Below are 27,950 nucleotides of genomic sequence, written 5' to 3' on the forward strand. Positions count from 1 at the left end.
TGAAGCACATACTTCATACCCAGTTCATACAATACTGTTTAAAAGTTTGGGGTTGTTGAGATTTTATGTTTTTGAAAATGCTCACCAAAGCTGCTTTTATTTGATCACAATTACAGTAAAACTGTACAACTGTGAAATATTATTACTGTTGAAAATATCTGTTTTCTATTTTAAAATGTAACTTATTACTGTGATGCAACGCTGAAGTTTCAGCATCATTACTACAGCCTTCAGTGTCACATGATCCTTCAGAAATCATTCAAATGTGCTGATTTGCTGCTCAAGAAACATTTATTATTATTATTATCAATGATGAAAAAAGTTGTGGATATTTTATTAATAGAAAGTTCAAAAGAACATGTAAAATTTGAAATGTCTTTACTGTCACTTTTGAGAAATTTAATGCATCCATGCTGAGTAAAAGTATTAATGACCCCAAGCTATTAAATGGTAGTGTAAATTTAGTATGGTAAATAGTAGCAGTGATTATGCATACCAGATGTAGGCTAGTATGTATTCTTGCATGCTTTAGTTGCACTTGGAATGACAATTGAATAAAATTAAATGACAAGTGCATGATTCACATTATGGCAGCAATTTTCTAAAAAAAACATAATTTTATTAGGCTATTAGGCTTATGCATAATAACAAAATAGGGCACCACAGGCATTTTTGTTAGTCTTTGATATTGTTGACATAGCATTGTTGACATAGCATCAGACTGTAATTTGTTAATATTTTTTATTATTACTCAGAAGCTTCTGTTATTATTCATGCTTTTCTAAATAAGCTAATCAGGCACATCCTATACTACTGAAATAATATAAATATACTGCTATGCTATTCTGATAATATTTACATTCATGCATTTGACAGAATGCTTTTATCCAAAGCCGCTTACATTGCATTCAAGCTACACATTTTATTAGTTCTTGCTTTCCCCGGGAATCGAACCCATGACCTTGGTGTTGCTAGAATTATGCTATAACGTGTAAGCTACATAGACTGCATTACCAAAAACAAGGGCAAAAAAAATACGCATACGTCTGAGACAGATTTGCACATGCGGAAGCCCCATTTTTCAGAGTTAGGTCAGTCGTCTGCCCCTCATCAGTCTGCTATTGTTTTAGTTCATAGAGAAAAGCTCCAATTCAGAGGTCAGTTGTAAATTTTGGATTGGGTTACACAATGGGGTTTGATAGTGAGACATAGTCTGCAACAGCTAATGCTCAGAACTCATTCGAGTGCCCTGAAAAAAACAGCAACTCACTAACCCACTTGTGAGGGATCACAGGCGCTTGTTGTTTATCGTTTCAAAGCGGTATTTTGAGTGATTATGACATCATCTGGCCCGTTCAACTCTTAGGAATTATTCAAACAGGGTTAATCCAAATACTAATGGCCTGCCTCATACTAGCAAAAGAAAAATGGGTTACAGGATTTTATTTTTATTTTTCCCAGGGCTTACATTTCATCATGTGTAACCGATGTGACTGGCCCTGGTCTTTAGTTTGTGTACCCGTTAATAGAGAAAGACTAGGACCTCCTTGTCCTCAAGCATTAGTTACTGTTGTGTGTTACTGGTGGGTCACATTGCAACAAGGACGCACTCAATGGGGCTCAGAAAGATCAAATGTGTCTCTGTTCCTTGGGCATAAAGAAGCATTTAGGTTAGGTAACAGTTTCTCACAATTTCTGGTCTTCTCCCAAGATTATGTTTACAGACAGACCCCGGATTCTACCCGGAAGCCTCTTGCATTGGGGAATGTGACGATTATTAATACAACACAGTTAATTCATTTATATGCTTTGTTTTTTTTTGTGATACCTTAAGCAAATACTTTCACTTTTGCAGTGAGGGGAGCAACCTGACTCCAGCACACCATTATCCAGACTTCCGTTTCAAGACGTACGCACCACTGGCTTTCCGCTACTTCCGGGAGCTGTTCGGGATCAAGCCAGATGATTACTTGGTAAAACATACTTTTCGATTTCTATTGGTTTTGGCCACTCGCTTGACTTTTTATTAAAGTCAACATGAAATACATTAATACACTACTGTTCAAAAGTTTTGGGTCAGTTAAATTTTTATTAAAAGAAATAAATTTTTATTTAGCAAGGGCACATTCAATTGACCAAAAGTGATAATAAAGACATTCATAATGTTACAAAAGAACTACAAATTTCACATACATGCTCTTGTATAAACTGTATAAATTTCAAATAATCCTGAAAAAAAAAATCACAGTTTCCACAACAATATTAAGCAGCACAGCTACATTTAACTTTATTAATACCAAACCAGCATATTAGAATGATTTCTGAAGGATCTAGAGCAGTGGTCTCAAACTCAATTCCTGGAGGGCCAGAAATTAGCTCCAACCAGCTCCAAATCACACCTGCTTGTAATTATGAAGAGCTTGATTAGCTGGATCAGGTGTGTTTGATTAGGGTTGAAGCTAAACTGTGCAGAGCTGTGGCCCTCCAGGAATTGAGTTTGAGACCAATGATCTAGAGACAGGAGTAATGATGCTGAAAATTCAGCTTTGCATCATCAAAATAAATTACATTTGTCAAATATATTAAACTAGAATACAGTTATTTCAAATTATAATAATATTTCACAATATTACCGTTTTAATCATCTGCATGTAATGCACTTACTGGCTGCGGCAAGTAGAATTTGTAATAAGTATATTTTAGATCTACCCTCAAAGTCCTCTGGGCATATACCCAGAAGGGCAACTAAGGGATCTTCAGGGATTTCTTGATGGAAGATTTCTTTAAGTGCATCAAATACATCTTTCTAACAGGTTCTTAATTTTGGACATGACCACAGAATGGGTGTGGTTACCAACATACTGTCTACAGCTTCTCCAACACTTGTCAGAGCAGGAAGGATTCCATTTAGCAAGTATCTGTGGCTTTCGAAAAAATTAAAAAATTACTGTTTTTACTGTATTTTTGATCAAATAAATGCAGCTTCATTGAGCATTAGAGACTTCTTTCAAAACATGTACATGTCTTATTTTACACGATATATCATTGCAAATAAAAAAATGGAAAGGTGAAAGTAAATTTTTCTTTGTATTCTTTCATTAAAATCGAATAACTTATTTCACCCTCTGAACAACTTTTTATTTTTGTATATCACAAATCCTTTTCGCCTTTAAACGCCTTCCCTTCAACCATCTGTATTCTTTTTAGTTCGTAACACCAACTTTTTGCAATCCAAAAATTGTTAATAGATAAAATTAAGTACTGTCTTACATTTTTTTTTTAATTGAAAATAATGTTCATCTCAGAAATACATCATATTATGAAAAGTAATGATGCGGCGAATGGGAAATGCAAACCAGATGCATTCATCAACTGCTATGGCACTGATTAAGCACAGTTTTCATGTCCCTATTAATGCCAAAACTATTATGTACCTAGTTCCCTAAAATTTCCCTCCACCTGAGCCCTAACAAAGCATCTTTATGTAATTTAAAGTTCAGTGGCTGCTTACATCAGGTGCCAGTAAGACTGACCAAGAGTACTACTGACCCCTGACGAACTTCACCGCCGCACCTTGCCAACTGTGACTGGCAGGAACTCTGAATCTACGTCCTCATTAGTAAATTCCCAGCAGGGATTAGCGGTTTGGTTTGATGTGTTCTCGCTATGTAAGAAGTGTCCTGGCACATTGAGATATTGGAGGTGCACGTTTCCCTACACTGCAACACCGCCTCGCTCTGAGTCGCAGCCACTGCAGTGCCTCTGCAGCAGCTCTGCAGCTCTCGTACAGTTAGATTTGCGTGTTTGCGTGTGTGTGAGTCAGGGTGGATGATGCTGATTAGGCGTATGATCTCAGTCGAGCTGTTAATTGCCTCCTCTGCACTTTGACATCTAATGGCCTTGTAATTAGCCCAGCAGAGCAGTATCACTCCCAGATGCCTGATAGTCTGGTCTTCCTGTGTGATTTGTGATCCTGCATTATATAATCCCGTTATAAATCTATTGTGCGCCACCTTTAGACAAAAATATTAATTATAGTATAAGCAATGCAATACAGATGCTGGGATTTATGATGACCCTAATGACAAGGGAATACCTGTTTACATAATACCATTCAAAAGCTAACTTTTTTGCATTCTATATTTTGCATAGTTGAATGGGAGTTCCTTTTTATTTGCATTTACTATGGACACACTTACAGAAAAATCAGCACGAAGTGACTCAAGTGTACAGTAGCAGTATATCTATTTAAGTTCTTAAAGCTCAAGGGGTAAAACATGGTAAATGCATTTTGGTAAAACATGGTAAATTTGTACCATTCCAAAAATTGGTTAAGTTTTTTTTTTTTTTTTTTAAATAAGTCTCTTGTGCTCACCAAGGCTGCCTTTATTTGATTGAATACAGTAAACACAGTAATTTTATTAAGCTTTTTCAGTAGTCTCGCTACATTTAATGTTTATTTCAGTGGGTTGCATTACAGTATTTCCCAAATACAGAATATATATTATACAGTATATTCAATCTGATTAATTGGTCAACATGATATTTGTTCATTGTTCATTCATACATGATAAAGGAATAGTTCACTCAAAAGTGAAAATTTGCCATCCAAGATGTAGATGAGTTTGTTTCTTCATCAGAACAAATTTGGAGAAATTTACCATCACATCACTTGCTCGCCAATGGATCCTCTGCAGTGAATGGGTGCCGTCCGAATGAGAGTCTAAACATCTGATAAAAAGCTCACAATAATATACAAGTAATCTTAAAAAGTAAGACTCCAGTCCATCAATTAATGTCTTGTGAAATGAAAATTGAGAATTAAAGGGATAGTTCACCCAAAAATTCAAATTCTGTCATTAATTACTCACCCTCATGTCGTTCCAAACCGATAAGACCTTCGTTCATCTTTGGAACACAAATTAAGATATTTTAGATGAATTCCGAGAGCTCTCTGACCCTCCCATAGACAGCAAGGATCCTAACACGATCAAGGTCCAGAAACATTTAAGGACATCGTTAAAATAATCCATGTGACTTTAGTGGTTCAACTGTAATTTTAAGAAGCTACGAGAATACTTTTTGTGCGCAAAGAAAACAAAAATAACGGCTTTATTCAACAATTCGTCTCCTCCGCGTCTCCCTGGTGCCATTTTGGAGAGTATCATATATGTAAACAACGTATGCAATGTATGCATGCATATACATTGTTACGTTCAGATCAAAGCGTAAACAGCAAAAACAGCGTCTCCGCATGCATACGGATACCCAAAATGTTTTATTTTTGGGTGAACTATCCCTTTAAGGCATTTTTTTCCTTCAAACCATCACTTCTGGCCAAAATATATTGTCCTCAATCCATAATATGTGACCCTGGACCAAAACCAGTCTTAAGTCGCTGGGGTATATTTGTAGCAATAGCCAAAAATACATTGTATGGGTCAAAATTATTGATTTTTCTTTTATGCCAAAAATCATTAGGACATTAAGTAAAGATCATGTTCCATGAAGATATTTTGTAAATTTCCTACTGTAAATATATCAAAACTTAATTTTTGATTAGTAATATGCATTGCTAAAACCTTCATTTGGACAACTTTAAAGGTGATTTTCTCAATATTTAGATTGTTTTACACCCTCAGATTCCAGATTTTCAAATAGTTGCATCTCAGCCAAATATTGTCCTATCCTAACAATAAATGGAAAGCTTATTTATTCAGCTTTCAGATGATGTATAAATATAAATTTCGAAAAATTGACCCTTATGATTTAGTTTTTGTGGTCCAGGGTCACATATTGCTTTCTCCAGTGAAAAAGACGTCTAGTCTGAATCAGGGGAGAAATATGCACAGATCAAATGAAGAAAGTCCAAAACAAAAGTTCTAAACAAATATGTTGTGGATTTTGGTGTGAGAGGGCAACAGGGCATGGACTTTTTTGGATGGCCTGAGCGTTAAATGTTCTGCAAATTTAAAATTTTTGGTGAACTATTCCTTTAAGTTCTTTAGTACAAGAAAGGATATGCTACAAAATGTAGATGTTGTGTACTGTAACTGGGCACTAAACATTCAAATGTCTGTATAAAGTAGGAGCGAGGTCTAAAATGCAGTAGAAAATGGTCATGCTAAGATGACAGAAAGTGATGTTTCATGCTCTTCTGATTTTGTTGTGTACATTTTTATAATTATGAAGATAGGGCAGAGGAAGCACAAGCTAATTAAAAAGCTCCATGCACACGGGATGACACGCAGTCCAAATGCAAATGTCCATGTGTCTGGGCTGGAAGTACAACGTGACTGTTGACTTTCATTAGGCAGGCCTTGAATATGAGTGTCTGGCTTCGGTTCAACACTGTCCTCATGCTGCTACTGCGTCCCAGCCTCCTCAGGGAACCCCACCAGAAAACTCAGTAGAAATGTGTGCTTTTAGACCTCATAATGTTAGGGGTTTTTATGCAACTCCAATTAAACCACGGGACTTCCAGGCAGTAATAAACTGATCTTGCAGTGTGTAAGGCAAACAGTTTTAGGAAACACTTTCAGTATACTGCAGCCAGTCAGTTTGGAGATGCTTTATAAGTCATGTGTTATGAGTAACATCTTTTGGGTTTATTCTTTGTTGCCAGTTTAACATAAATACGAATTGGTGTTGATTAGGTGTTTTAAACACAGGTAAAAATAGATGCTCTTTTATAAAGGTCCCAGAGTACCTCATTATAAATTGCACACACTGTTTATCTGTGGTCTTAAGCATTTCAGACGCCCACTTTTTCAGCGTCCTTGCTTTCTATTCATTTTCTTTATAGGGACTGTCACAGTTAAATGAAACATTTATATATTTTATTTTCTTCTTTTTTTATTTTTTAAATTTGATTGTAATTGTAATTTAATTTGACTTCTGGGCCAATACTGTTGTGTTCTATTTAAAGACTCATAATATGTTGTTTTAATGGATTGTTTTTGTTGTAATCCTGCAGTATTCCATTTGTAAAGAGCCCCTGATTGAGTTGTCTAATCCGGGCGCCAGCGGCTCGCTCTTCTACCTGACCAGCGATGATGAATTCATCATTAAAACCATCCAGCACAAAGAGGCAGAGTTCCTGCAAAAACTGCTTCCAGGATACTACATGGTAGGTCTCAGTAGAGTACAGACTCATTCATCTCCTCAGTGAAGAAAGCTGAGTAAAACACTGTGACACAGTAGTATAGATTGTTCTGTTCTCACTCATCTATTCTATTTTAGAGGATTATTACTGGTGTTTTCAAATGGCTGTTGATTTAAAGTTACCCTTTCTCATCAGAGCTGATAAAATGTAGAAACCGTAACTTGAATTGTAAGTCGCTTTGGATAAAAGCGTCTGCTAAATGCATAAATGTAAATGTAAATGTCATCAGCTTCACTATTGTGCAGCTACTTTTTGTGGATTAAATGAGCTACAACTATTTCAAATTTTTATATATAATTTATATATAATTTGCTATTATACTGTTTACTAATATACTATTTATAATTTGTATTTTATATAATTTTTATTAAAAATAATGCAATAATTATATATAAATGGTATTATTATAATAATTAATTTATAATAACAAGTTTTTTGCATGCATATTTGTAGAAAACAGGGTAGGCCATTGTGTCACTCAGTGCATGATATATTAACCTCAAAGTAAAATGCTTCTCATATTTATACACTTATTTTTCATTGCTTAATGCGAGTGTTATATTTTTAGGTATCTTACTGACATAGAGGACTATTCTTTATAGTGAGGTCATATATATGTCCTCTGTGTCTCTTTCCAAACATTCCAGTTCAGTATTATGTGTAAACATTATTGCTAATAGTCATGAATTACCAACTAACAAACCAGATTTTTCTGTTGCATAACTTGAAAAGATTGTTTATGTACAAACTCAGCAAAATTAAAGGTGAAGTATGAAACCAAAAAGGTTTCCAGAACTGTCTATCATTGGTTGATCATTTCGTTAGTGTTGTTGCATTAGGCTGGTCGGGATGTTCACATGAACAACAGTGTTTTTGATAGTGTCAGAGAGCCACAGTATGACTTACAGTTGACTATAAACATGGGAGACAGTATTTAAAGATCAAAAATTGCATTTCCTTTTATTAAAGCTATTTATTTTCCTCAGAACCTCAACCAGAACCCAAGGACTCTCCTTCCCAAGTTCTACGGCCTGTACTGTGTTCAATCTGGAGGAATCAACATTCGTCTTGTGGTTATGAACAATGTTCTGCCTCGGTCTTTAAAGATGCACTACAAATATGACCTGAAAGGCTCCACGTACAAGAGACGGGCGTCACGAAAAGAACGGGAAAAGGCCTGCCCCACATATAAGGACCTAGACTTTGTGGACATGCATGATGGCTTGTACTTTGACACAGAGACATATAACGCCCTGATGAAGACGCTACAGCGAGACTGCCGGGTGAGTGCTACTCTATTTTAGCATTTTTCAAACAAAAAAAGAGTGTCGTCTGCTTGTGCAAAAGTTGTGGGTGGTTTTCAGAGCACTGCTTTGGTTGTTAGCATGTTTGGAGTATTGTGTAGCATGAGCCCAATCGAATAGAAAGCAATTTGGAAGCAAAACAACAACTGGAGAGGAGGATAAAACAAATATATTTTACACATTTGAGTGGCTCAGTTTCTGTGGCGACCAACCTTGATTTGATCAAACCTGATAATCTGGTCTGAGTGTCATCAAAGTGTTGGATTACAAGGGAGTTTGTGACAAATCATGCACTTAAGTATATCATATGGCTCATGTTTCACTAGAGCCAGAGACTTCTTTCTGAAACATTAAAAAATCTTACAAACCCCAGACTTTTGAACATCAGTGTACATGGAGAGCTAATTGCCCGTTGTCTTAAACTGTTGACAGCATCACAAAAACACTCATTACATGAACCCTCATGAGATAAAAACATATATTAAATACCTTAAAACACCACAGATAGACCTCAAGACTCAGTACCTGAATCACAACAAGGATAACAATCAGCTAACTAATGTGCTTGAGTATCATTCTTACATTACAGGACAGTACGTTTCTAAGTGTGACAAGAAAATCAACAGCATCAGAGTAAATAGAATTGGAGAAGGTCAAGTGATACAATTGCATTAAGTATGAGAGAGAATGGAACAGGACCACAAAACTGCCAGCTATGCTTGTTATTTTGAGTGTAACATAATAGAAAGAAGCATTTTTTGTTATGCATCTGTTGTAATGTTTTGTGTTTTAAAAAATGGTGCATAGATTTCCCACGATTTAATAGAATCTGCGCTTTATTTTGGAACCACTTAGAATCTTTTGTTCGTCTAATCAACGGTAAAGATGTTTTAGTCTCATCCTCATGTACAAGCACCCGGGAAGATGCAGCAGTTTCACAGAAACAAGTTCATGATAGTCTTCAGCTCCACAGTAGCTTATTAACAGATTCAAAATGTGATGTGTGGCAGACCTCTCCGTTCAACTGGGAAACAAACCGTATAAATCCAGTCTGGCATTCCTTTCTATTTCAGCAAATCAGGCTGTCCACATGGTCTGGTAAATATTGTTGATTTCCACGAAATGATTTGCAAATAATCAGATTGTATTTTCTCTCCTAGACAATTTCCATTACTGCTTAAATATTGGGGCTTGGTTGATAATGTCTGCCCTATATGATCTGACAGTGTTTGGCAACCACAGTTTAGCAGCATGCGTTTGTTCTCCGAGGAAGCCATAGGTGTTGTAGGTGATTGTAATGGCATTGCTACGCGGTTGTTAAGCTGTTCTGAGTGGTTTTAGGGCATTGTTGGGTCGTTGAATAAACACCACTTCTAAAATTAATGTACTTAGAATAGCTCAGATACGTTCAAAATTTGGGGTCAGTAATATTTTTTTAAAGAAATTAATAGATTTTTTCAGAAAAGGTGCATAAATTGGTCAAATGTGACAGTGAGAGACATTTTTTTTGTTATGTAATGTAAAAAAAGATTTTTTATATCAAATAAATGCAGTTCTTTTAGAATATTGGTGTTATGATTTCCACAAAAATATTAAGCAGCACAACTTTTTTCAACAAAAAATGTTTCTTGAGCAGCAAATCAGTTTATTAGAAGGATTTCTGAAGGATTATTTGACACTGAAGACTGGAGTAATGATCCTGAAAATTCAGCTTTGCATCACAGAAATAAATTACAAAAATATTTACAGTAATATTTTCAATTGTAATATTATTTCACAAGATATCTATTTTACTACTGTATTTTTGATCAAATAAATGCTGCCTTAGTGTGCATAAGAGACTTAAAAAATCTTACTGACCCCAAATATTTGAACTGCATCCTAATTTGGTCTTTTGCTTGAGTTCATACTGAAATCCTTGATATTTGACTGTCAAATCAAAGTACAATTTGGTAAAAATTTGATACTCAAAGGAACAATTCACCCCAAAAGTAAAATGTTTTGAAAAATGTGGTTTGTTTTGTCTGGTTGAATTTTATTGCATGGACACAAACAGTTGAAACATTTTTCAAAATGTCTTTTTTTCATGTTCCACAGAACAGATAAAGAATGTCATACAACGCAAGGGTGAGTAAATTATGACAGAACTTGAATTTTTGGGTGAACTGTCCCTTTAAGCCTTCATTTGTTTTCCTTTTTCTATATTCGCCCCTCACATTGCTGTCCAGGAAAAACTATTTGTATTAAATGATCTCATTTTTGCGCACTGCAGTGTTTTTCAAGGACAAATGCCACCTCTGACATGTTTTCTTTTACTTTGTAAGTTCCTCCAAAATCAAGCTGCAAGTAAACAGCCCAGTAACTGAATTACCCAAATGATTGTGGCATGATGTTGAAGTGTCCCAATGCTGCATTAGGTAACCGGCCCTCTGTGGTTGCCTTGTGCTTCTCGAATTCTTCAGCAGACTTGGCACTCGACTTTCTTACTGTTCATTTGTTTACCAACAAACAAGCTCTACAACGGTGCCATTGCGATGGCATTCCAGACATAACCTGTTATTAAAAGCAATTCGAGACAAAATGTTCCCTATACATAACAGTCTGAGAGTTTGTCTTTTTTGGCACCTGAAGTATGTACTGACCGGCTGGCCCCTGTGAGCGCTGAACTAAAAGGATCAGCTGTAATGCGAGTCACAAGAGGGCCGAGGGAAAAATGAGAAGTTTCGAGTTTCACACAATAATGACCATACTTGGGACATTCGGCCCGCTGTAGCCCACCCTGCCATCCAGCTTCAGCATTTGAGAAGAACATAGTCTTTTATGGATTGAAATTGTTGAAAAGAAGTTCTTTTCTGTCATCTTTTTACACTATGTTCTTGATGCAAGGAAACACAAACTGCAGTCCAAACACTTTCCCATGAGTGCTGTAAGATTTTATTGTTAGCTTTTCCTTCTGGCCACATCCTGTGCAGAAACTGAAATGAACACTAAGCAGAAAGTTTCTCCTGAGTAAGCAACACACCCTGGGCTTCAACTGTAGAGCACAATAGAACCAAATCTATAAGAATCAAGAACAAGCCTTTAAACGGTTTCTATGTGACTCGTCTCCAAGCACTTATGGGATTTCGATAATGCATAGAGCACGTCGCCTGCATTTATCTTCGCTCTTGATTTAAATGTCTTCTCTGAGCTGAACGGAAACGAGTAAGCATTCATTTTAATGACCTGATTTTGACAATAAAGAACGCTTTCATTACATCATATCTGGCACATGAAAAATAATGACACAGGTCTTTTTGGAGGGCTCGGAAATTGTGTTCCAGCAACTTCTTTCCACTTATAATGTTTTTTATATTTTTTGGCACATATCTATATGTTGTTGTTTTGCAGGAGAGGAGGATGTCATCCTCAGTGTCTGTGGTGGTTATGGCTCTTTAATTTTTCATATTCAAAACTAAACCAATATGTAGGTTTGATTTTAGTCTTTTGAGAGACATAAATCACATATTGATATTTATTGCCCCTCAAGGAAAGATTCAGTTATATATATATATATATATATACACAAGATATATATCATTATTATTGTTAATAATAATAATAATGATTATTAAAATATTATTATAAAAAAAATATATTGAACCTTTTCCCCCAACAAGCTGCCCTTAAAGAGTAAACACTATGTATATCATGGCGAACATGCATTTTGCCCATGTATTCACAACTAATAAGTAAACCCATACTCGAAATTGGTGCTCTGCGTTTAACCCATCCAAGTGCACACACACAGCAGTGAGTAGTGAACAAATGCACACACACACACACACACACACACACACACACACACCGTGAACACACACCCGGAGCAGTGGGCAGCCATTTATGCTGCGGCGCCCGGGGAGCAGTTGGGGGTTCGGTACCTTGCTCAAGGGCACCTCAGTCGTGATATTGAGGGTGAAGAGAGCGCTGGACATTCACTCCCCCCCCCACCTACAATCCCTGCCGGCCGGGGACTCGAACCCGCAACCTTTCGATTACGAGTCCGACTCTCTAACCATTAGGCCACTTCACATCATTGTGTAATATATTGATTACATACAAACGTATGAGATTTATGTAAGTTTATAGGAAGATTTCGGTCTTAAAATAATTCAAAAGATAAAAGTCTTTGTTTAGATTAAACGACTATTAAATACAGGCACTGCTAATGTATTTTCTATGTGCAATAAAAATAGTTTTTTTTTTAAAATGTCAAGTGCTCAAACAATAATAAAACCCAATGAGAAAATAAAACCTAATAAACCCTAATGAAATCTTTTTATTGGGTCACAGGAGGTCACATACATTACACATACATTACATACATTGTTTACATACATTATGTACACAAGTTACACATTTTTTCACTGAACTCTTCACCTGATGTTAATTAATGACCAGTGACTGTGGAGAGAAATGACATTCTCATTTGAGCTGACTCGACTGATGGCTGCAAACCAAGCTGCAAAACAGGTGGTTTTGATAGTGGTATAACAGCAAGCCATTGTGGACTGCTGCCCTGAAGCCCAGGATGTTTTCTGTGGAAAATAGAAAATACTTTACATAAGTATCTCAAAACAGGAAGAGCTTTCACGTAACACATTTGTTTCCTTTTGTTTTAGCGCACTGAACCACTTGTCATATTTAGCTCATATTTGTACTTGTTATATTTTGTTAAGGGCTCATGAGGAATCAAACAAGCTTGATGTACTCTGAAAACATACTGCAACTTTCAGAGCTCAAAACTTCCTCTCCAGTTCAAAAAGGCCAAACCGGCTTGTTTTGAATGTCTGCAACCTTCTGATTTTAGACAAATGAAAATATTTGAGTACATGATCATTCGCAGTTGCACATCAACAACACGTATTCAGTCTAAAACCTAACAATGAAAAACAATCGATGCCGATACAATCTTCACTCTGAAATTGTCTTACCCCAATAATCTCAAGTTCAAATATAAACCTTTGAAGATTGAAAAATGTTTCAATGAGTTTCATCTTATTAATGAGTGTTTTTCACAATGGAAATATGTAGAAAATCTAGTTTTTAAAGGGGTCATATGACGTTGCTAAAAAGAACATTATTTTGTGTATTTGGTGTAATGCACAGTGTTTTCATGGGGTTTAAGGTTCAAAACACATTATTTTCCACATACTGTACATTATTTTTGCTCCTCTATGCTCCGCCTTTCTGAAACACGCTGATTTTTACAAAGCCCATCGTTCTGAGAAGCGAGGCGTGCTCTGATTTGCCAGCTATCCAGTGTGTTGTGATTGGCCGAATACCTCAAGTGCGAGACAGAAATGTTACGCCGCTCACCGTATTGTGATGCTGTGTCCCGGTGCGATGACATAAAAACAATAAAACCCATTATAAACGAGGCATTTCTTGCATCCAGTGGGGACATAATTACTGATTATAATGACTCATACTGTCTTTTTATGCGCCGCGTAAACATTACCATGTCTGAATTTGTGATTGTGAAACAACAAACAAAAAGCACAACTCTACATTGCTCAAAACTCGCGTTTGAATCGTCAGTGGCAAATTCTTTAAATATGAAAACATACTTACAGGCTGTGAGTCAGAAGCGCCAGACTGTCCTGGCAAAGTTGGAATTGCCCCACTTTATAGAAATAGCCTTTGAGCATAGCTGGCAGGCTACTCGCAGGTTCAGGAAATAGTCCTCCGTAAAATGAGCTGCACACACTCTAATATTTGGGTTGAACTGTTCTGGAACAGTGTTGTAAATACAACTTAACCACTGATTTCTAGTTGTGTCCTCTTTTGGAAGCCCAAAAAAGTAGTTTTGCTTTCACGATGAAACACCGCCGGCGGCAGCAACAATACTACAGCGAGAATGATAGTTCCGCCTTCTTTCATTGCGTATATGTTTGGGCGGTGTTTTGCAAATCTTCCCACACCGTGACCTAGACATGTGGGGGCGTGTTTAAATGAGCCGTTTTAGGGGGGCTTGGCAGAGTCTTAACTTTTATAAAGAATATCTCTTTGGTTTTGAGCCTTTAGTCTTTGCAACTTCAGGGATCTTATATATGCACAAACAGCTTGTAACACTCCAAAGACAAAGGAAAACTTGAAATCGCATCATATGACCCCTTTAAAAATGTAAATTCCTTTCGTCGACAAGTAAACCTTTGACCCTTTGACTTCATGTGCCAAACAAGCAGTGTTGCCTTCCACTGCTGCCATCGTTGGGTATTACTGTGACCTAGTTGAGGGCCCATTTGGAGGCTTTTTGATATTCCTGACGGGATGCAAAACAAGGATGTTGTGTGTTCCTATTCAAATATTATTCATTTGAATATGAGTGGAACGAGCGTCATGAAAAAGTGAAATATACTGGTTCACAGTCACATCAGCTTTACCTGATTGTTTGAGTATGTTTCATTTAAAGCCAAAAGTAAATGATCTGCAGGCCTGGAAGGATTTCAGATATGTAGATATATAGTATATCTATAATACTAACAGCTAGAAGTGCGCATTGCTCTCTACGGTTGGTTTCATGGGTATTTTTGAACAAGTAATCATTGCTGAGATCTTTTATCTGGTGACCTGTTGATGACTAATGTCTGTTTAAAGCCTTTTTAAAGTTTCTTACCACTCATAAACAAATCACTTTTCCTTTTGACTCATTTATGAAGATGCTGTGCAGACTTTCCCTGGTCTTACTTTCGCCTTTTTTTACTTGAGATTTTGTCTTGTTTCCTATGACTAATGTCTACAAATTCTTAAATTTAAGATACATTTACTTGAGAAGCAAAATGGCTCAAGATATTAAGCCTTGTTTTCTGAAAAAAATCATTCAAATTAAACGAGTCTGTGCTTAAAACAACAAAATATTTCAATGAGGTTTTGATCATTTTTGTTTTTCGTTTAATTGCACTTTAATGCTTGCCATCAGATTTGGTGCATGACTCCCTGATAAAACCTGATATCTGTGGAAACTTTCACTTCATCATTGCTGTTTTTTTCTGTTATTGTACTGAAATTGTGTATTACTCTAATGTGCAATGATACAAAATAGAGGAGCTGTGTTAGTGGGTGTCAACTTTAATAAAAAGTTAACTAAAACCACAAAAAAGTTTTTTACTAATAAAATAAACTTTAAAATAACTAAAACTGAAATAAAATGTATAAAAACAATAGCCTAGATATTTGTTTGGTGTACTGCCATTAAATATTAACTGAGCAAACAAGAGTTTTGTAGAATGAGGGTTACCATCTTGACAAAGAGAAAAAGAGCAACAGCACTGTGGCCAAAGACAAGGTACATTAATCAGGAGGATTTTGGCTGTGGTCCTTGTAATATTGTGTGTGAGATTCATGGTGAGTTAAATGTTGTGTTGTATGTCACACAGGTTCTGGAGAGTTTTAAGATCATGGACTACAGTCTGCTGTTGGGAGTGCACGTTCTGGACCAGAGTCACAGAGAAGGAGACGTCAACACTGTGGATGGGAAGAGGACTGTGGGACAGAAAGTTCTTTACTCCACCGCTATGGAGTCTATTCAGGGAGATGGCAAGGCAGCCGAGGCATTAACCACAGACGACACGTGAGTCCCTGACATTAAAACCAGTGTTTATCCTGTTTTATATATATATATATATATATATATATATATATATATATATATATATATATATATATATATATATTGTGTTTTGGTTTCACTTAAAAAAAAATCATACTTTACCCCAAAATCAAAAGAAAAAAAATTAGTCAAAATACTTTATTCAAGAACATGTATTTACATACATTATTATTCATATATATTACTTATTGTTATGTATTAATATGTGTATTATTTATATATCAATATTAATTCTAAAATTCTGGGATTTTTTTTTTTAAGATACCTTAATGATTTAATTTAGGAACTGTCATATCCAAAATAAATTAAATAGAAATTAATTATTTAAATAATATTTATTTAAAAAATATATATTACAGAATGATTTAATCAATGCTATATATATATATATATATATATATATATATATATAATAATTTTTTTTCTTTTAATTTAAAGACATAACTAATCATACATAATAAAGTTCAACAAATTATATATGACAAACAAAACAAATTATATATGTGTGTGTATGTATGAATATACATATATATATATATATATATATATATATATATATATATATATATATATATATATATATATATATATATACATACATACACACACATATATAATTAGTTTTAACTGTATTATTTATTAGTTATATCTTTTAAAAAAAAATCTGAATTATAATAATTGAAAAATTAGAACAATAAGAATAATAAAAACACAAATTAGACTGCAATTAGAAACGGCAATTGGAATTTGTCACAGTGCAAAAATAAGATTTTTTTTCTTTTTTGGTGAAATGGCTTGTCTTGGCCTTGATATGTTTATTTCCCAGCCACTAATAACATAATATATTTTAAATACTATGTTTCCTTTTACACAGAATGGGAGGCATTCCTGCAAAAACACACAGGGATGAGAAACTACTTATTTTTCTAGGCATTATCGACATCCTGCAGTCTTACAGGTAAGCCTGGTGTCCGTTTACAACAAACCCAAGAGCCCAAATGTCATGTTACACACCAGCGAACTCCCTCATCCCTGACGAGATCTCTCGCTCTCATTTCCCACCAAGATTCATAAAGAAGCTGGAGCACTCCTGGAAGGCACTCGTCTATGATGGTGTAAGTCTATATGTCACTCTGCTCTCTTCGTTTATGAATAGACTATTCATACCGCTGGGGGAAATAAAGACGCTTCCTGGTTTAATTGTCTTGTATTCTCTTTCTCCTAGGATACAGTGTCTGTGCACAGACCGAGTTTCTATGCAAACAGATTTCTCAAGTTCATGAGCTCCAGAGTATTCAGAAAGATTCAACGTAAGTCAACAACACAAGCAAATTAATTCATTATGCAAGTATTACATAATCACAATGGAATACATTTTGAATGTTAAACGTTATAATGTTACAACTTGCATCTGCAAAATTAATATGAGAAATGTGAAAGCACTGCACAAAAAGGTCTTAATTTGTTAACATTATGAGCAATATATTTTTACAACACTTATTTACCTTTGTTGATGTGAAAAACAGTTGTAAAATTCTTAAAAACAATAATACAAATACAGTTTTTGTTGATGTTCATAGTGCATAAAATAATTTTAACAGATGCAACTTATAAATGTTGTAGAAATATTGTTCATTGTTAGTTAATGTTAACAAATGAAACCTTATTGGTAAATGTTACTGATTATTTAATAATTAGGAAATAGTTTAATTTGAGTCTAATTGCATATAGCTGTGGATATGAAAAAGAAGAATTATATCAAACTAAATGAAAATATGCAAAGTCACTGCCACAGTACTAGGATGTTCTGCATTATTTTCTATGATTTTCTGGCCTCTAGATTAAAACCGGGTTAAAGAAGTGGAATAATAATTTGAATTAATCTAATTAATAGTTGGAAAAAGGTAATGATCACATATAAAGCTTCCTATCAGTGACAAAACATAAGAACAGAAGTTGCGTCAATATTCTCGTCATTATTTTTCAACTTTAAATTTCATTACTAAGAATATTTTGAAACAACATTACAACAGCAGAACTTCTCCTTCCTCTTTCTACAACCTAACAAGAAGCCAGGAACTGTAATTCACCCCGGTAATCAGGTTTTTATAAGCCAAATTAAAATAGCAGAATGCAGATTTATTTTTATCCTTTCTAATAAAGTTAGACAGCAGACCAAGATTTCATTTCACGGTCTAATTGTCTGCTGCCAGGTAACAGTTAGGGAAGAGTTACATCATCATATTTTCAGTTCATTTAGGACAGTGTCCATAATTAGTCTCTTTGTCGCACATCCAGCAAATCGTTTCTCCCCGAACAAGAGGGCACGGAACTCCATATCAGCGCTGAAGTGCTCTTCTCAAGAGGTGCTGTCCTCCCAGGAGGAGGAGAAGGCCGAGGAGAGGACGGACAGACTTGGAGGAGCCCGTAGTCTTGCTAGTCTGGATGGACAAGGTGGGCGGCACTGACTATATGAGAACTGTTCGCATGTGGAAATATCATCTGAGAAACATTTTAAACTCTGGATTAACATAATCATGCGTTATCATGTTTCATATTTTACTCTGGATTAGTTTCAAATTTTCACATTGTACATCTGTAAACCCGGGATAGTTCACCCATAAAGGTAAATCACCCTCCACTTGTTCCAAACCTGTACGAATTTCTGTTGAAAACAAAAGAAGGCCTTTTGAAGAATGTTGGTTATACTGACCAAAGTTGACGGTAGCCATTGTCTTCCATAATATGGAAAACATATTATGGAAGTGAGGCTATGTTTACACTAGTGCATTTTCGTTTCGTTGTGTAGTGTGGACAGAGATCGTTTCTGAAACGCAGTAAACATTCCAGTGTAGACGAGGATTGTTGAAACACCGCACTATTGTAAACAGGGCCTCAATGACTACCGTCAGCTGTTTGGATACAAGCATTCTTTTAAATACCTTTAATGTTTTGGAACAAGTGGAGGGTGAGTCATTGATGACAGATCTATCCCTTTAATGTTCTCATTTGCATATTAATGAGGTCCGCAACATTAGCTAGTGTTAAAAGTGGCATTAGTCTGGGGTTAAAAAGATACCTTGGGTTAAGTGCAGTGTGAAAAGCCCTTGATTTGCATGTTATGCCATCACCTAAAGACAAATGGTGTCATTTACTTGAAAACATCAGTTCTGTCGCTGTTGACATACACAAACAGGAAGTGTCTGCTTTTTTATTTCGTGCAATATCTTTTGGAAATACCCTGAAAAACGAGCTGCCATCCGAGACAGTCATGTCTTCCTCATTCAATTCGCATTTACTACCTGAACACAAACCTCAGTGGCAGAAGTTACTCAGTGTCCTTGCTTTGACTTTTTCCGCTGCTATATTAGTCATCAGCTCAGAGCTGCTGCTGGGTATGAATTATAATAAAACATATGATTTCTTACCGTTCAAATGTTTGGGGTCATTATGTTTTTAAAAATAAATTAATACTTTTATTCAGCAAGGATACATTAAATTCATCAAAAGTGACGGTAAAGACCGATACAAATGATTTATGTTTTAAATAAATCTTTTGAACTTTATTCATCAAAGAATCCTGAAAAAAATGTATCACGGTTTCTAAAAAAATATTAAGCTCCACTGTTGTCTCCATTGATAAGAATAATACTAATAAATCTTCTTAAGCACCAAATCAGCATATTAGAATAATTTTCTGAAGGATCATGTAACACTAAAGACTGGAGTAATGATGCTGAAAATTCAGTGTTGACTTCACAGGAATAAATTGCATTTTTAAATATATTCAAATAGAAAATGGTTCTTTTAAATTGTAATAATATTTCAAATTTTTTACTGTTTCAAATAATACTTCTTAAAAAATAATATTATTTTGCAGACTGCAAATTTTTAAATGGTAGTTTATTTACTTTGTCATGTACTGTACATTTATTCATCAGAAAATACATGTTTCCTCCCAGTCGCCTCATATGTTTTTGTCATCTCATACCACAGTGTTCTGGTCCTATAACCGTCCTGACCTGGTCCCTCAGACTCCTTACCCATATGAAGCCTCTTCCTTGAGCCACACCCTCTCCCCGCCCTCTATTTATGTCACAGATCGGTACCGGGAGGCCAAATCGAACGAAAGGTGACACCTCACATCTCACAAACCTTCAGACCCATCAGCCCAACACACACCTGTTACCTTCTCACATCTCCACTTCACTTCCCACCTCACTGAAAGGTCCAACTAAATTATGAAAATTCAGTCATCGTTTACCAAACACATTTGACTTTTTTCCATGGAACACAAATGGAGAATTTCTTTTTTAGCCACTTAGTCATAATGAATAAGGCCTGAGGCTTTCAGGCTTCAAAGGCACCATAAAAGTATTGTAAAAATATCCATATGACTTGTGCATCATATGATTGTGAACTTTATGAGATGAGTGGACCACAGTGAGTTGAACTCAAGAACCGGACTACTTCGATTCATAAACAAATCAGTTTGAGCAGTTTTGCGAACTGAATCAATTGACAAGATCTGACTGGAAAGAACGATCCCTACACAAATCCAGCTATGCTACTTCTCTCATTAACACACCAAGGAAATTATTTATGTCCTTTGATTTCAGTTTCATGTTATTTACTATTTTTATGCTACATTAGAGTCCTAAAAACCTTCATTTAACTGTAATTTCATGGAACTTTTTCAAAACCTTTATGTGTTTCTCAGAAGAACGAAAGTGAAATAGGTTAGGAATGACATGAGGGTTGACAACCAGATCAGTTCAAATCATTAATGAATCATTCAAAGCGATTTTGTTAACTGACTCAATTGATACATCCTTCACAAATCCAACTTTGTTACTTATCTCTGGAAATACACCCTAAAGAGAGCTAGATATCATGATTTTAGTCATTTAATTTGAGTTTCAAGTTATATAGTCCTTTTTGAAGCCTAAAAACCTTGATTTATTGTAATTGCTCGGAAAAGAGCAACAAATACTTCAAAATCCTTTTGTGTTCCATTGAAAACAGAGTTAGGAATAACAGGAGGGTTGAGTAAATGATGACAAATATTTGATTTTTGTGTGAACTATTCCTTTAACTAACCAAGTCACTGGAATACAGTCAAACAATGCCACAAGGTAACACTTGGAGATCGATTTCTTGTATGCTGATCTAGCGTGAGCAGCTGACCAGGTGCTGTCATGCTACACTTGTTCGGCTGCTAGATTCTTTGTGTTTGGTTTTCACTGATCACCTCGCCTTTGACACACACCTGTTTTAAGAAGAATTCCTGTGAAAAGACCTCATAAATATTTCACCTGCTTGCTAAGGATGACTATAATAGTGGGATTGTTTTATGACACACAATACCACGAAAAGGGGCATTCGGTGCTCCTCAGCTTGAACAATGATTATTGAGTTAAAAGAGCTGCATGAATGCAACCAAGGCTGCATTTATTTGATTAAAAATACAGATACCAGTACTAAAAAGTGATATTTTGAATGTATTTTGAAATGTAATTCATTTCAGTGATGCAAAGCTGAATTTTCTGCATCATTATTCTTGTCTTCAGTGTCATATGATCATTCTGATATGCTGATTTGCTGCTCAAGAAACATTTTTAATTATCATCAATGTTGAAAACAGTTGTGCTGCTTAATATTAATAATATATTTTTGTGGAAAATTCTTTCATGAACAGAAAGTTCAAAAGAACAAATCTCAAGAAGAAATCTCAGTTACATTGTAAATGTGTCTACTGTCACTTTTGATCAATTTAATGCGTTCTTGTCGAATTAAAGTATTCATTTCTTTCAAAAAGTATCTTGCTGACCTCAGGCAGTCAAAGCGTTTGATGAAGTCCAGGGTGAGCCTGTGTTAATGAACACCCTCAGCGTCTCAAAAGTGTCACATGCTCAAAGTGCTTTATGTTCATGAGGTGAACAAGGGTCTGGTTGCCATGGCAGCAGTAACTCCAGAGATTATTACTGGCAATAAAAACATAAGCACATTCCAAAGTGGATATAGATGGCCAGCACTCATCTGAAACACGTCATGGTAATGATGAGAAATGTTACAGCTCAAATGCTTTCTGTTCTGGTCTCCCTCACACACGGCCACACACATTCCCTCAGTGGCTTTTATGAGGCCACCAGCTTTGCTCAATATTCATCTGTCATGTTTTGAGGACTCTTAATTTGTCCTTGAGCTTCTTCTGCTGTTCTTCTGATTCACTCACTGCTGCTGTGGTTTCCTTTCAGATGTGCCTGCTCAACTTTTACATTGGAGGACAGTGCCATCTGTCTGACATCGGAGCAAAGCACCATGGAAATAGACCGAGATGACGACTCGGTGCTGGATGTCTACTTTGTGAGTTTGTGCAGTACAGTTAGTCGATTGCATCTAAGTCAGGGTCATATAGAAAATGAAGATGTGAGGAACAGAAAGTACAATACATTCAATAGATTGTACTGTCCTATGTTTTTTTTCAAAGATATTTTCAGTGTTTCATTGACTTATTAATTATCAATACCAAGCTACACAATATAATCCACAGTACTTTTATCCCTCACAGCCTTATTTTCACTCACATTAAATTAAATATGATGCCCCGGGTTAAGGTCTTTTAGATCTGCAATGATATTGTCAAAAAATATTAAAATATCTGTTATTACATGGCTCTTTGGGATAGTTGATTCTGATTGGTCAGTTGCAGCATAACTATTATCATAGCAGGTAATATTTTGTGTATTGACCAATAAACATTCAGGACCAGTTATAAAACTATCTGTTTTTGTAATTTGTAATATTGACCAACTAACCTTGCATTATCCCTTACTTGTTTTTATATATAAATAATAACTTTCAGAATTTAATCTGATTTAATCTGATAATTCAGAATTTAAACATTTATAAATTATACGTATGTAATATAATAATGAACATGTATGTATTTAGATTTTATTTTATTATATTTTAATTCTTATATATCATTATAATGTATAAATATCACATTAAATAAGTTAGTATTTATATTACAAAAGTTTATTATTATTATTGTTGTTGTTGATGTTATTATTATTGTTATTGTTATTATTCATTTTTAATTATAATTTGTAATATTGACTTGTCTCTGAATTTTATAAATTTAAAAAAAAATATCAGATCAAATTTTGAAAGTTAAGTAAGGAATAAGGCTAGTCAGTCAGTATTACATCTTTTAATTAAAAAATGTTTTAATAATAAATATAAAATTACAATTTGTAATATAAATATTATCTTTCAGAATTGAATATGATACTATAAATATTTACAAATTATAACACTAATTAAAATATAAATATTTAGAAATATCAGATTATTTTTTTATTATTAGATTATATTATCATCCAGCTAAATATATTGTGAAAGTAATAATAAAATAATACAATTAATAAAAAATAACTTTTGTAATAAAATAAGTATAAAAAATAAAACAATAATATAAAATGTAACCATTTTGTATATATATATATATATATATGTATATATATATATATATATATATATATATATACTGTATATAAGTTATATTTTACAATAAAGTTACACCCATAGACATCACCAGACTCTTGGTCTCATCCTTTGAAATACTTTTCCCAGCCTTTAATGCAGCCAATTCCAATTGTTGCTTGTTTTAGGGAGTTTCTGCCTTTACTCTCCTCTCCAGCTGGTGAAATTCATGTTCAATCAGATTTAAATCTGGAGGTTGACTTGGGCAATCTAAGACTTTCCATTTCTTTGCCCTTATAAACTCCTTGACTGAACTGGCAGGGTGTTTTGGGTCATTGTCCTGATGCAATATGAAGCAATTCCCAATGAATCTGGTGGCATTTTCTTGAATATTGGTAGGAAAGATGGTTTTGTACCCTTCCAAATTCATTCTGCTACTGTCATCATAAGTCATCAGTAAAGTTGAGAGGGCCTGTTCCAGAGGCAGCCATGCATGCCCATGCCATGACACCACCGCCACCATGCTTTACAGATGAGGCTGTATGCTTGGGATCATTTGCAGTTCCCTTTTTTCTCCACATTTTTGCTTTCCCATCACTTAGATAAAGGTTCATCTTTGTCTCATCGGTCCATAAACACAGTTCCTCTCTTCTGGCTCACCTTTGTGCTTTTTTTGCAAACTCTAATCTTGGCTTTCTATTTTTGGTGCTGGTCAGAGGTTTGCATCTTGCTGTGTAGCATCTGTAATTCTGTGTCAAAGTCTCCTGAGGACAGTAGATTGTCAGAGCATCAACCCAGCTTTCTGGAAGTTGTTGGTGATTTTACAGACACATCTTTTAGGGTTAATTTTCACAGCTTTTATGATTTGTCTGTCATCAATTACTGTTGTTTTCTCAGCCGATCAGGTAGTTGTTGGTTGTGTCGCTGGTGGTTTCCAAACTCTTGATTTCTCCATGTCCTTTGTTTTTTCTATAGCTCTAATTGACTTCCTCTTTTCTTTTAGCATCCAAATTGCTTGCTTTTCTCTCAAAGTCAGCTCCCTCATCTTCATCCTGGTTTGTGTGCGTCATCATCGATTGCAGGATTCAGAATACAGAAGTAATGGATATAACTGATACGACACATTCCCTGCTTTTAATATCTGAAGAATTAATGCAACAGGACACAGCTGATCACTTAGAAAGACCTGTGAGGCAACTGTTCCAATACTTATGCTCACATCAGATAGAGGGATGAAACTCTAAAAGTGCTGAACTTCTTAGCTGGTAAAAAACGGCTAATAATAAAATGTGACATTCTGTAGTCTTGTCTCATATTCATCTTTTAATCATATTTGTAAATGTATTGACTCCACAGCCAACAGAGCAATTTTGTCTTTACTGTTCCAATACTTTTGGAGGGCACTGTATGTGTGTGTATATATATATAAGACATTTACAAATATTATACAAATTATATATATATATATATGTAATAAAAGTTATACTGTCACTAATAACTTTTAACTGCTATAAACTTATAATCATGTTGTTGATCTCTTTTCCAGTAAGGAGCAAATTGAGATGATCTTCATCTCTACTCTCCCATCACCTGCTTCTGTAGTCCTTTGGATCCTCGTGTGCCGAGAGCGCCACCTGCTGCCAAATAAAGAAAACATTCGCCAACACAACAACTACAAACATACATCTGTACATCAGATCACAGTGCTAAACATTTCCTTGGATTGTTTGGAGGGAATGTGGCTACAAGAGCTCAGATTCATGGACATTCGTACCCAAATGCTGATTGTGCTTTTGTAGCCCTTACATTACAGGCAGCTCTGGGATCTAACTGAAGACAGATGTCACATCACGTTGTTCATTGTTTTGGAAACATGCAATAATTACGCTCCTTTGATATGCAAAGATGGTTTATACCTGCTATCTTCTTTACCTCTTAAAGGATCTAGACTTTAGTGACCTAGATTCAGCGCTTGGCGATTCAAACTCTAGGTAACAGAGCTTTTCAGATATTTTTAAATGTGCAATTTTCATACATTATACAAGTGTGTGTTATTGTAGTTCTCCTCACTGGAGTAATAATCCTGACGTTTCATTTCCAAGCAAACACAGTTTCTAGGAAACAACAGATGTGTGACTGTAGTTCTCAGACATCTCTTATGATCACAAATGTGTCATGTACTGTAAATGTAGGAGTGTCTTTCACTGTGTAACATGCTCAGATTTACTCTGGTACATCAGCTCCTGATAATCAAGAGTGGGATTCGCATCAGCAGTGCATCATTTACATATATCCAGATGCCAGGATGTTTTTATGTGCAAAAATGCTGTCAGTCTTTCATGTGGGAACGAGTGAGTTTCATACACACATATACATTCTCTCAGGAGATCCTTTTCCTAGAAGCGTCCAAATGATTGCTTGATGTTAGATGCTATAGTGCGCTTCTGATTTTAAATGCCATGTCAGAACTGTCTTTTGAATATTATTATTGCACCTTTTGTTTGTTTTGAGGCCATAATTTATTAAATCATTATTATAAATTAACTTTGTGTTAGTCTGAATTTCATGTCAACCAGTATTTGGCTGTTTTGAGATTATTGCAACGTGCACTGTTTGTGAATGAGTGTCAATTTTATTGTGGCAATTTGTATATATTTTTCTCCCATTAAATTGTGTTACGTACAGTATGCCCTAACATTCAAATGTTTGGGGTCAGTACGATTTTTGAATATTTTTGAAAGAAGTCTTTTGTGCTCACCAAAGCTGTAATCATTTGATCAAAAATACAGAAAAATCATATTATGTAATCATATCATTACAATTTAAAATAAGAGTTTTCTATTTGAATCATTTTTTAAATGTAATTAATAACGATGATGAGCTACATTTTCAGTGGCCATTACTCCAGTTTTCAGTGTCACATGATCCTTTAGAAATCATTCTAATATGCAGATTTGGTACTCAAGAAACATTATTTGATGAATATAAATTTCAAAACACTTTTGTAAATATTATAAATGTATTTAACGTATATAATGTATAGGAAAAGTATAATTTTTTTTGAAAATGAATCAACAATAATACAACCCGAATTCCGGAAACGTTGGGACGTTTTTTAAATTTGAATAAAATTAATACTAAAAGACTTTCAAATCACATGAGCCAATATTTTATTCACAATAGAAAATAGAGAACATAACAAATGTTTAAACTGAGAAATGTTACACTTTTATCGACTAAATGAGCTCATTTCAAATTTGATGCCTGCTACAGGTCTCAAAAAAGTTGGCATGGGGCAACAAATAGCAACTAATTAAGTTAATTGACATCATGTCTGTGACATAAAAGGGATGTTTTAGAGAGGCAGAGTCTCTAAGAAGTAAAGATGGGCAGAGGATCTCCAATCTGTGAAAGGGTGCGTAAAAAGATTGTGGAATACTTTAAAAACAATGTTCTTCAACGTCAAATTGCAAAGGCTTTGCAAATCTCATCATCTACAGTTCATAACATCATCAAAAAATTCAGAGAAACTGGAGAAATATTTGTGCGTAAGGGACAAAGCCGAAGACCTTTGTTGGATGCCTGTGGTCTTCGGGCCCTCAGACGACACTGCATCACTCATCGGCATGATTCTGTCATTGACATTACTAAATGCCCAGGAATACTTCCAGAAACTACTGTCAGTAAACACAATCCGCCGTGCCATCTGCAGATGCCAACTAAAGCTCTATCATACAAAAAGGAAGCCATATGTGAACATGGTCCAGAAGCGCCTTCGTGTCCTGTGGGCCAAGACTCATTTAAAATGGAATGGAAAAGTGTTCTATGGTCAGACGAGTCCAAATTTGACATTCTTGTAGGAAATCACAGACGCCGTGTCCTCCGGGCTAAAGAGGAGGGAGACCTTCCAGCGTGTTATCAGCATTCAGTTCAAAAGCCAGCATCTCTGATGGTATGGGGGCGCATAAGTGCATATGGTACGGGCAGCTTGCATGTTTTAGCTGGCACTATGTTGAAAGGTATGTAAAGGTTTTAGAGCAACATATGCTTCCCTCCAGATGACGTGTATTTCAGCAGGACAATGCAAAACCACATACTGCAGCTATTACAACAGCATGGCTTCGTAGTAGAAGAGTCCGGGTGCTGAATTGTCCTGCCTGCAGTTCAGATCTTTCACCTATAGAGAACATTTGGCGCATCATTAAACGAAAAATACGTCAAAGATGACCACAAACTCTTCAGCAGCTGGAAACTTATATCAGGCAAGAATGGGACCAAATTCTAACACCAAAACTCATAACCTCGATGCCCAGACCCCATGGTAAACATGCCCCTGTCTATT

The 27,950-nt window shown here is 35.3% G+C and overlaps 1 protein-coding gene across 2 annotated transcripts in view; it reads left to right on the forward strand.

The window, feature by feature from the left end:
- Positions 1–26,763, forward strand: part of LOC306848715 (phosphatidylinositol 4-phosphate 5-kinase type-1 beta-like) — a 40,030-nt gene extending 13,267 nt beyond the window's left edge. Inside the window, exons 5-16 of one of the 2 annotated variants that reach the window (XM_079383436.1) lie at positions 1,856–1,973; positions 6,977–7,129; positions 8,152–8,448; positions 15,888–16,081; positions 16,995–17,078; positions 17,187–17,235; positions 17,346–17,430; positions 18,419–18,574; positions 20,117–20,252; positions 22,378–22,486; positions 24,612–24,706; positions 25,155–26,336. In XM_079383436.1, the coding sequence (XP_079239562.1) occupies positions 1,856–1,973; positions 6,977–7,129; positions 8,152–8,448; positions 15,888–16,081; positions 16,995–17,078; positions 17,187–17,235; positions 17,346–17,430; positions 18,419–18,574; positions 20,117–20,252; positions 22,378–22,486; positions 24,612–24,706; positions 25,155–25,407 (1,729 nt within the window). In that variant the 3' untranslated portion in view covers positions 25,408–26,336. Of the gene's footprint in view, positions 1–1,855; positions 1,974–6,976; positions 7,130–8,151; positions 8,449–15,887; positions 16,082–16,994; positions 17,079–17,186; positions 17,236–17,345; positions 17,431–18,418; positions 18,575–20,116; positions 20,253–22,377; positions 22,487–24,611; positions 24,707–25,154 lie in introns of both variants that reach the window. The other variant, XM_079383437.1, reaches the window with a different exon arrangement.
- The last annotated feature ends 1,187 nt before the right edge of the window (positions 26,764–27,950 follow it).

Source organism: Barbus barbus (genome assembly GCF_936440315.1).
Source record: "Barbus barbus genome assembly, chromosome: 28".
In the NCBI taxonomy this organism is placed as follows: domain Eukaryota; kingdom Metazoa; phylum Chordata; class Actinopteri; order Cypriniformes; family Cyprinidae; genus Barbus; species Barbus barbus.